Source organism: Mercenaria mercenaria, chromosome 17 (assembly GCF_021730395.1).
Source record: "Mercenaria mercenaria strain notata chromosome 17, MADL_Memer_1, whole genome shotgun sequence".
NCBI classification, from domain to species: Eukaryota; Metazoa; Mollusca; class Bivalvia; order Venerida; family Veneridae; genus Mercenaria; species Mercenaria mercenaria.
This window is the reverse complement of record NC_069377.1, coordinates 58,926,136-58,938,242: the sequence shown is the minus strand read 5'-3', so window position 1 is coordinate 58,938,242 and position 12,107 is coordinate 58,926,136. Positions and strand designations below refer to the sequence as shown.

The 12,107-nt window shown below is 33.1% G+C and overlaps 1 protein-coding gene across 1 annotated transcript in view; it reads right to left on the bottom strand.

The window, feature by feature from the left end:
* LOC123537506 (gamma-aminobutyric acid type B receptor subunit 2-like) overlaps positions 1-12,107 on the bottom strand; it is an 83,634-nt gene that overhangs the window by 10,711 nt on the left and 60,816 nt on the right. The window contains exons 9-14 of the mRNA XM_045321242.2: positions 11,540-11,603; positions 10,635-10,736; positions 9,716-9,863; positions 6,037-6,160; positions 4,734-4,841; positions 4,275-4,397 (exon numbers count right to left, since the gene is read on the bottom strand). Coding sequence (XP_045177177.2) covers positions 4,275-4,397; positions 4,734-4,841; positions 6,037-6,160; positions 9,716-9,863; positions 10,635-10,736; positions 11,540-11,603 — 669 coding nt within the window. The remainder of the gene's footprint in view (positions 1-4,274; positions 4,398-4,733; positions 4,842-6,036; positions 6,161-9,715; positions 9,864-10,634; positions 10,737-11,539; positions 11,604-12,107) is intronic.

Genomic DNA, 12,107 nt, shown 5'->3' with positions numbered 1-12,107 from the left:
ACATCCCGAACACTATCAAGGTACCGGGGATTATTCGTTTCCTAACCTAATACAGACAAGTGTCCAATGACTTGAAAATAATAACACTCCAGGTTTTGTTCTCAAACCCTGACTTTCGGAATGATAAAACAAAAACAGAGGTCTGCTCTATACATATGTCCAGCAAGATGACATGGGATATTGTCAACAAGAGAAAAGTAATAACATACATGTACTCTCTCTCTCTCTCTCTCTCTCTCTCTCTCTATAGTAGAGAGAATTTATACTAACTAAATCACCAACACAATATACCAGACCAATAACGGCAAAGCGTCTAGCAGTACAAACGAACACGCACATGCCACAGCAAGTCCACTTACCCAATAAGTTAGTTTCGATGCTGCTTTATATACGAGCCCAAATTGTACTACACATTCGTACTGGTTCAACATTTGCATATATGTTCGTTTGTACTGCTAGGCGCTTTGCCGTAATTGGTCTGGTATATTGTGTTGGTGATTTAGTTTGTATAAATTCTCTCTGCTGAATAGTACATGTATATTATTACTTTTCTACAATCATTGACTCTTGAGATATTACGTAATATACACCAGAGAAAACATTATTACCCTTTTCCCTCGAAAACAATATACAGGGAGTCAAAAATAACGGAATATATCCACATATCTATTTCAACACAAAAAGTTGAGAACATGTAGTACCCCAAAATGCAACGCCATTTTGATAACGTCATGCAGTTTTATAGTATGTCTGTCATTCTTATGAACAATATTGTATTTGATGAAAACTAGACAAAACTTTACGTACAACGTGAGATTGACTCATTATGAAAAGTGTCAGTTTCGACCATTTGAGATTAATTTAGTCATAGATAATGCAATAAGAGAAATATTTGTCTTAGAGTCAATTAGAAATATCTTTCACCAAGAATACAGCATAGATATTCATTATTGTCTCTAGTTGCATAGTTTCGAGTGAATTCGTAAAATCGAACAATTCACGAGCGAAAAAATGTTGTAATATTGACAGAAACAAATTGTCTTTTTTTTTTTAATTTTATGCCTTTCTATGCCACGCATTAACGATTTTGGTATGTTTTGCTTTGTTACTCTGTAACAGACAACTGGAAAACTTTTGATATTTTATCTTAATGAAACCTATCAGAATATCTTCTAACACAAGTTAATTATAAAAGCCATTTGATCTGTTGATAAGACATTTATGTTGCAGCAGCCAATAGAAAGATTCAACTAAAAGTGTCGTACGCTTGGGTCCATGTAGCACATCTGGTCATTATTAAACTTGCATTTATACCTTAGTGCCGTATATTGTGTATTTATTAGGCAACGAAAAGAGATTTGCCACAGTTTTAAACAGTTGTTCCTTTCGCGCCGCCTTTTGTTTTCACAAATTCTGGTTCGTACTGCCTATGACAGTAATTTAGTCAAATAAACCATGCCATGTCTATAATATGCTTCACAGAAAATGTATAATTTGCTTAAACCAGCATCATGACAATAAGGCTATGCATTATTGACTGCTCAAATGTAATCTCATTTAAAGTTTTATTCAATATCAAGAAAGGGTAATATTATATCTGGTCATAAAATGCATGAAATTTTCTGCATATACGTAAGCCTTGTATGAAAAATGTATCAGTGAATAAGATATAGGCAGGACTTCTGATGCGTAGTAATCAAATCACGAGTGTGATTTGATTATTTTCATCCGAACGACTGCCTTTACTTTATTCACTGATAAAAATACAGGAACGCATTTATTATTTCGATTTCAACAACGCAAAAACCACCTTGATAAGCAATGTTGTACCATTTTAATATGTTCAATTTAATACACGCACACTCCATTTCATTGCAATTGTTCAAACATAGCAGCTGGTGACACCTCATAAAGTCACTGAGTTTATAGCGCGATTGATTATTTGACCGATTCTTCTCTAGTTTGACCTCCTATTTCATCCATCCACTCTAAGGAAGATTTAACGCAATTTAGTAGCATATTAACGATTAAGGATTATACATATATAAAATATTGTGTCGCAATTTACCTCTGCTCTCCATTCATCAAACATAAAGAGGTATATATAAAATTATGATAAAAATCGCTAAGAAGTTAAACTTTGAGCTGCACCCTCGTTAGCAAACAACTGTCTCGTTGGGTTAATTGTAATGGGTTAGCTGTAAGCTTGCCATTTGCTTAATTTATTTTTTTCAAAAAAATCCTATCGTAATACCAACCGAAACAGTTAAAAGTATAATGCGAGGACAACGAGTACTTTTACAGTTTGGCTATAGACTATTTATTGTTCATTATACAGAAAGTTGTACTACAGTATATACTACTTGCATATACATTGCATTACACAATACACATTATAGACGATGCTTATTTTGGTCATTTAACATTTGGTCTCTCTCTCTCTCTCTCTATCTATAGTAAATGATCTTTTGAAAACAGAAAAGAGGCTTCCAAAGCCAATTTAAAGGTTCCCATATAAAGCTGTTAGAAGTCCGCATTCACGGACAAGAAAATCAAATAGAAAAAAATGTCGAGAGTGACGGTCTTCATAAAATGCAATGACTCTCCGAAAATTCGACGCTAACTTAAACGTGAAAGATGCCGAAAACTAAAAATTACCAAAACTTTACTTGTGTTAACTCTTCATAATGATTAATAATATTATATCGAAAGCATGTCGTAGTGTTCAAAAAGCTTACCATCTGGTTCCATTAATAGATATTGATTGGCAATCAAGTTCTCCCGGCATATTTATTTTTGTTTATTTCACGGTATTACCTTGACCTTGAATCAACATGGCTAAACGTTAATAGGTATAGGTCAAGGGGAAGATACAAAGCAACGTATTACTCGTTATTTATTGGTCTAGACACAAAATATTGTCTATTTATATCTTATCTTACCAAATGAGCTTCACATGAGTAGAAATGGCTAAATACAATTGTTCGTGGAGTAGACCGGACACGTGATACACAAACCTTTACCTTTTAATTTATCATACGAAGTTGACTTTGAACCAGCAATGATTCAAATTGCAATTCGTATATAGCCACTATATAAAGCGTTCTATCTGACCTTTGATCTCATCGCAAGAACCGACATAATTGCATACTGCGTTCATCACACAAACAGTTGAACCAAGCATTTTAATCCCTTAGGGGTAAAAAGGACATACAAATTTATGACAGACGGACAGATAGATTAGCAAACCTTAACAATATGTCCCTACACAGTTTTTTTTGTGTTTTCTTATGCTTATCGGCTTGTTTCTTTCACAATTTTTGAACACCCACGTGGCTGGACGTTTCATTCACACTGCTAAAGCTGACAATAAATTATGTGTTGACAGTGTTCCTTTTTTTCCCTAGTAAATCAAACTTTGTCGTCTTGCGACAAAAAGTAATCCAATAGCAGTATCAGATCACCAGACATGCTGAAATAGCTTGCAGATAAATTAAACATTTAACTAGCATAATATAAGCAGATTTAGTACAAATGTCAGTTAACCGACAAGTAATAACCTCATATAACAAAACACACAATGCAATATCAGTGCCACCGTTTAGTAATATGAATACGGTGGCAGATAATTTGTCTTTAAGTCTTGCCTTGCCCTATAAAAACGCTAAAAGTTTCATCGAAATTAAAGCGAAATTACTTTTTTTGTACTGTTATAGTGTTGACATGACATACTAACAGAGTTCCAATAAATATGTCGTTCCATAAGAAATTCTGTTAGCGGTGCTATATCACTATTACTTAAAAAATTAAAAAATATGGAAAATCGTTGCTTTTATGGTGTTCGCGCAACAAATAGAAATTAGTTTAGTTAAATTGTGTTGCTCAAGAAATTATATTTTTACTTACAAAGCCTTTCGTGGAACCAAAACATACCAGGTTAAGTTATTTTTAACAAAAAATGCTTCAGTCTCGAAATATTAAATAAAATATTATTTTTTCAAGTAATTTCCATTTGCAGGCATAAAAAAGAATGAATTTACATTTCTAACATGGCTCGATTTATTGTCAGTTTACAAAGAGCAAGATCAAGCACAACGGTTGGCGCGCGGACTTAATTGAACGCATTTTTAAGTCTTGATGAAGATAATTAATTAATTGATTTTGATTTGATGAAATCTTGTTCTTTGCTTATACAGAGTCATTTCATATGGAAGAGAATCTGTGGGTTACATCTTCAAATGTTTGTAACTTCACAGTATAAGAAAATGGCTTACCTTGTCCAGTACTGAATATTCAGTAAGATGTTGAGGATGGAACAACGTCCAAGGAATGAGTATGATACAGTCGATAGCCAACAAAACACAAACTTTAGCTATCAAATGGTAATCTTTAATCACCTGGTCACAAAATTCATAAAAAATGGTATGAATATGAAGGATTTATAATGTAAAAGATGATGTACATAAGACAAACCTCAAATTTATAAATTCAGTCAACAGCTGCACACTTATAAACCTGATTTTGAAAATGGTATAAAAGGTTTCATTTTACACTACTATGCTAAGCGTTACTTTCATGTTATGTTGATATTAGAAAAAAAACTTTTTATGAGATTTTCTCAGTTTTCTTTCCCATTCAGTATCAGAAAAGACCCATTGGTTAATAATAATGATAATTTTCAAGTTTTAAATATATATACGTTTCTTATTCTACAACTGATATTTAAAAATAACCTTCAGTTTGCATTTGCCGTCTCTAAAGATTGCATATATCCTGTATGTTTTAGAAAACAAGGCCCCGAATAATGTTGTAAAACCTATCGCCATCATCCAAGTTCGCACCTAAAATATGAAAAATATTACAGATACTGTAATATGATAATAAATATATACGTATCTATAAACATATATAAATTTGATACTAAACGGCTATGTCAAATATAGAGAGGGAAGGTCAAGTCCTTACATCTCAATGCAAGTATTTTCTTAATTCAGTCAAACCAGCTCTTGAAAAGAAAAAGAAGGCTGGTAAACTCACGTTTCAGTCAACTGAAAAATGTTGTTAGGTCTTTTATTCACCAGATTTACATGAAATTAACCCCTAATGAAGTCTAATTTTACTCTACTTGGATTCACATGATAGATTATATTTTTCTACGACAAAAATGTAAATTGTTCCGATGTCTTTTGATTCTCACCGACACAGATGTCACTTCCACAGTAGGACAGACAAAACAGTTACTATTAAATACAAGACAGAATGTAAACAGTAAACACAGAACAACAAAAATAATGATGTGGCATTTACCATGTAGGAGAATTTTTTAAAAGATGAATAATCACATGCAAGCAACACTCAGGTGTTGTTCATTACTAGACCGAAACAAAACAATGTATTTAGAAGTAAAATTATAGGCCAGTGTGTTTCACTTTTTCGGCGTACACCGTTTCGCTGCTGGTAACTGCCTCGGCATTTGTTTGGCTCTAAACATTTAGAAATTCGGGGTCAACGCCAGTAACAACATACCACAAGGAAAGTTTCGCTAACTTATTTTGAACAGATCAAAAAAGAAAAGTATAACAAATTTGAAATTAATTTTTTGACTCTTGCAGCTCATGTGGCAGACATACGCTGGAGAGTTCGTCAATTCAAACGACGAAAGCATTTTGCCGCCGTGAACTTGACCGGTGTAACCCGAGTTGTGTGAAACCCATTGGCCGGCCTAGATAGAATTGAAGTTATAGCCATACAGTCATATAGATGATACTGTCATCCGTTTCCATTACACAGTAATGCTTTACATCGGAGATAAAAAAAATCCACATACAGCAGGACGCATCAAACATCCCAATGAACCGGACACAAAATATAATGTACATAAAATAATGTAGATAAACTTGGAGCAATTACCACACACATACGTGTTTCTATTACATATAGTACAATAGTTTACACAGAAAATAACCACTTCAACATACAGTAAACGGCATGAAAAACTGAATGTAAACAAAAACAATGTAAACTGGAGGCAGTTACCATACAGGTGTCCGTTTCTATAACACGGTAATAGTTTACAGAGGCGATGAACACTTCCACATATAGTAGAACACATCCTGTTATGATAATGTTGTTCATCACTGGGCTGGACATTTTCACAGATCTGCATAATGAATTGGTTGCAATATTTTAAATCTCTATTTGTATATTTAAATATTCTATTATTTGATGTCACTGCAAGTATAGAGATAGCAATACTGGAAGACAGATAAATATTATAAATAGTGAAATTATTCCATATGTAAACACATTAATATGTTTTCAAAGAATTTTTAGGAAAAATATTTTAGAGTTTTTGAGTTGCAATAAACTTTTTCAGTAGTATTACATGCATTTTTAAAAACTTTTGTCATCATTATTTGACTTGTGTTGCTGAAATGTAACGATGCATTATATATCAAGCGCTGTACCAGATAAGTAAAACTATATGTAATAATATTCGCAAAGACGGACAGTTAGCGAATACAGCAAAAATAAATCCTTCGCGGAAATTCATGAGTATACATTTCATTATATAATCATGTATTATATTAAAATGGACTTATCTATAAGTTTAAAGGGATTTACATGAAATGAACATTGTAAAAAATTTTGTCTAAAGTTCTAAATAGGCTCGGCGAAACAGTTCACTAAATGAAAAATATTTCACACCCAACTGAAACTATATCATTTGATGAATTATTCTGAATTGATAAAAACTGAATTTTCTTTTCTTTCATAACGATCTCAGCTTCCATTTTACAAATGTTCCAGCTGATCAAATAACCTTGTTAAGATATTTTATGGAATCACATTGATTCATATACATGCATGTTAATACTTATTATAAACCAACCAATTTAGTTCCCTATTAAACAAAGAAGACTGAAACTATGTGTTGTTATGCAACACAAACACAGTTTGTAAGTCACAGGTATTATATCGAGTGGAAACTTTCCTATTTTTAGTAATAGTGACCTTGACCTTGACACCATATGCTACCTTGGATTTGCTCCAAGCTACCTATAACCAAGTTTTATTTCAGTATCTCAACTCTTTTGAACAGAAATGAAAAACTTGACGCACATCCATCAAAAAGAAACGGGTCATAGCGTAAAACTCGTGTCAAAATCGAAATAAGATTCTAGTGATGTGCTCTTGAATAAAATCATTGTCATTCAGATGCGAATAAGTATATCACTTGAGTTGCGTCCTCGTGATATAAATCCACCGCATCTGAACTCCAAACAATGACTTTATTCAATGACAACTCACTAAATAAGATATATTATTTCTTAATTCAAAGAAGCAATCATTTAAAAGGTTCCATATGGTCAATGTCGTTGGTAAAGCTTTTAATGCACAAATGTTCGATATATGTTAACCGTTTTTATTGATATTCTCAAAGTTGAACTTTTTCTTTTATTGTCTATTTAGATGATTAACTGCTTTTAACGCATTTCCTTGGAGTACAATGACATCAAACGTTATCTCTGAACGCCATCCAAAATTATAATAGTTGTTTTTCCCGAGATATATCAGAAATAATTGCTCCAGAAGTTTATCAAAGTTGTTCAATGACCTCAAAGAAGATGTCTCTAAGAAAGAATATAACGGAGCAATTTACTGTATATTTAACACTTTGATAAAACTTTATATAGAAAATGATGGAAAATTTGATGATTTCAAAAGATAAAACGAATTTTAGATATTAGCACTAATGTAAATGTATATATATCAAATCTCATAAGGTGGTATAACTTGTTTTCTTGTTTGTTTGTTTGTGATTTTTATTTATTTTTTTTTTTTTTTTGCAAATACGGAGTATTCGTAGGCTTTTTGAAAAACGTTGAAACGTTTTAAATATATGCAATATTTATATTATGTCATTAATACAGGTTTTCTCATGGAACTTCCCATTTATAAAACACGAGGGTCATGATGACTCTGGATCGCTCACCTGAGTAATATAAGCTACATGATTCAAATCTAAAACTGATGATAAAATATTAAGAAAGTCAATAGGTCACATTCATGGTCAATGAAATTCAGTTTTACCATTGGTGTGCAAAACTGTGTATGTCATCAAAATTTCAAGGCTGTATCTTAAAAAAAACAAGAAAGTAGGTCAGTAGGTTAAGGTCACAGTCAAGTGACATAATATTTCTTGGGGTCGTCAGGTAATTATAATTAAACAGTATTGGAAATAGAATCAGATGATTTTTTAAGTATTTTTCCTGTATAACTCACATAATAACTAAGTGAATCCAGGACGGAGCCTCTTTTTACCCCAAGGGCATAATTTGAACAATGTTGGTAGCGGACTACTAGACAATGCATCATACCAAATATCAAAATCCTAGGTCGTATGGTTTCAGACAAGACGATTTTTAAAGTTTTTTCCTATATAAGTCTATATAAAACTTGGGACCCCCAAGGCTGGGCCTCTTTTCACCCCAGGGATACAATTTGAAAAAAATTTTGGTTGAGGACCATAAGACAATGCTACAAACCAAATATCAAAAGTCGAAGTGTTGTGGTTTCAGACAAAAAAGCTTTTAAACTGTTTTTCCTATATAAGTCTATGTAAAACTTGGGACCCCCCGGGGCTGGGCCATATTTGATCCTAGGAGGATAATTTGAACAATCTTGGTAAAGGACCACTAGATGATGCTACATACCAAATATTAAAGCCCTCGGCCGTGTGCCTTTGTACAAGAAGATTTTCAAAGTTTTCCCTATATATGTCTATATAAACCATGTGACCCCCGGGGCGGGGCCATTTTTGACCCTAGGGGGATAATTTGAATAAATTTTGTAGAAGACCACTAGATGATGCTACACACCAGATATCAAAGCCCCAGGCCCTGTGGTTTTGGACAAGAAGATTTTTAAAGTTTTTTCCTTTCGGTTGCCATGGCAACCAGAGTTCTGCATGGAATTCAATTCTTTCAACAATTTTAAAAGGGGGGCACCCAAGGATTATTCCTATAAAGTTTGGTGTAATTCTGCCCAGTGGTTTTCAAGAAGAAGATTTTTTTAGAAAATGTTGACGGACACACGACAGACAGACGACGGACATAGAGCGGTCACAAAAGCTCACCATGAGCCTTTGGCTCAGGTGAGCTAAAAAGTATGAATGTTCATTCCAATAAAAAAGAAAATTGAACGTTGCAGGTAAGAGATGACTTCGATGCAATATAGATAGTCATAAAGACAGGAAGAAACATTTGCAAAGGATCAATGTTCACTGTTTTTGTGTTTCTCTAACAGAGATTAAAAGAATTTGTTTTCAAATTAACGGCACATAGGTCATCTTTGTAATGAATCTGGTGCTATTAATTCTAGTCTTAATTAAAAAACTGACACCATTGCAGACGTAATAAATCCTGCCTTGTAGAAGTAGGAGTTTAAATTACCCAGTAAAACGCCTTTTATTGCTTCTATCTTCCTCACAAGAGAGAAATTTCAGTCTAATCTTTTATGTCATTGTGATGATATTACATTGCATTGCATTGTTCAGAATGAATGAAATAAATCTCCTGATTTTCAAAAATAGAAATATGATATATTTATTTCTGTCATTGTATTTGTACGTGCAAACTAAGAAACGTTTATATACTAAAGACGGAATATTCACAGCCATTTGGCATGACAAACGTTTTTGTATCTTTCTTACCTTTTCTTTCTGTAATATATATTAAATGCAAGAAAGGCTCCCGAGAGAAGAAGTCCCAACGACAGAAATGATAAAACAAATCCGAACGCCAGCTTATTAGTGGCAGAAAAAGAATAGTCTGTCATAAAGCGGTCCATAGGCCAGCCATCTGCAAAATTAACAAGTTCACTTTGTAACATCTATGACTGAAAAGAACACTGTCGAAACTTTTATATTGTCTAATGACTTACGGCAGTTTTCCTTTCAATTTCAAAATAATCAACATTTACATGTTACACTGGCACATGTACGATGCTTGTTTCAACGTACAGGTAGATCTGAAATAATAGATTCTATGCAAAACCCGTTGAAATAAAGTACACGATAAATTATTTGGAATCGGGATGTGGCGTGTTATAACAAGTAATTATCTTTGCACCATTTTCTCCCTGTACACTGGTCATATATCAATAATGCAAGGTATCTATCCAAAAATGATATCAAACTCATAATTTTCAGTTGTGTAGGTTCTTTTAACCCTTACCAAACTTAACTTAAATTTCTATGATGCACTTGTCCATCTTCCAGTTAGGACAGTACCATTAACTGTTAAAAGGGGTGCTTATCAAAAAGATACTGGCTGAAAAGCTAACAATGCAAATCATGATCAGACTGCACAGATGATCTACACTGGTCGCGAAGACATTTTAACCAATCGTGTCCAGCATGGAAAGGGTTAAGTCATTCAGGCTTCTGATTGCATTTATCGCCGGTATAGTAATGTTTTAACATGATACTTCGTCTTACTTCTAAGCACACGTGTAAATGCCCATCGTATCTAAAGACATCAGTCATAAAAAAGATTTATAATATAAATGTATAATTACAATGCAAAAGTGTTACGGTTAATAAAGATGTTAAGAAATTTAATTAAACTCACCAGGCCAAGGATCTTCTACAAGAGTAAAACTATATGATTCATTGTAGCGTATTTTGTTGTCAAGCATAAATGTCGCCACAGTTGTTCTAAAATTCCCACCGTCTGAAGTTGGCAAAATAATTCTCGTAAGTTTCATGTTACTTCCTTTTTCAACCAACAGAAAACACCAGCTTTGGACATATAAGAAACAGTAGTTTTCTGATTGCTAATAGAAGCACTAGCAAGATGGCTTTTCTGTTCCTTTTGCTATACACAAAATAAGTAGGACTTGTTCGTGTGACCCCATTATTTTAAATAAAATTACGTTACCTATGGAAAACAAAGAATACATTTCTTTCAACATCTAAACTAATTATTGCATCACATAAAACTCCTTGAAAGTCACGAATGCGTGGCAGTCACCAGAACTGGACTGTCACGAAAATATGCCAATCACGAAAATGGTTCCGTCGGCGGTAATTAAGAAGCAGTGACTGAAGGGATATTTTATGGTATATTTGAGACATTTGGGTCACAAACGTTTGTGCAAAGATATGCATATAATGTGCTTCGATTTGGTGTTGGGTCATTAAAATACCTTTAAAATATCTCAGCCGTCAAAACAGCAATATAATTTTAAACATTCCTTGTAAAATTTAAAAATGTGCCATAAAAATTACCAAAAATAAAATAAATAAAAAGACCTAACATTTGATAAATCTTAACAAAAGGTCCAACACTTGCTTCCACAGAGTGTTTTATCAATCTTAACAAATTATTCCAACACTTGCTTCCAAAGACCGTTATATTTCGGAACTTAATTTTTGTCATTTTTAATTACCAGTATTTTTAGACAGCTTTAGTCAAGATTATTGTGACTACGACTCAACAGTATTTTTATCAAAGTGAGATTAGTGATGACTTACTTCTGTTTCTCTCTATGAATGAATCACCTTTCCGGAATCTGGTGCCAGCAAAGTTTACCCGACCCTTCGAATTAGATAAGAATACAAATAAAATAAGTGTTATAATCGCTGTATTATCGTTTTATGCCATACCTGTTAGGCGTACAAAATTGTTTGTTTCCGATTTAGTTTAATCATATTTTATTGCAATTATCACACAAGACATGATAGTAAATTTGCCTCAAGACATGAATATACAATACAGATACATACAATAGCAATAGTACATCAAGACATATAATACTATAGTACATCAAAATACATTCGGTAATTTTGCAGTAGTGTGATAATACAAAAGGGTTGGACCACAAGTTTTACCAACATTAGAAATCGGTCCGTCCCTGGGTGTCAAATTAATGTTAGATTAAACAAACTGACGGATTTTTGCTTGGACTAGAATAGAAAAAAATAATTTTCAGATACAAATTTCAGTTAAAATAACAAACTATATAAACAGAAAAGCGAGAGAGAAGAAAAGAAAACCGAAAAAAACAACATAATCAAGCGCAAAATGATTCAATGCAACCTC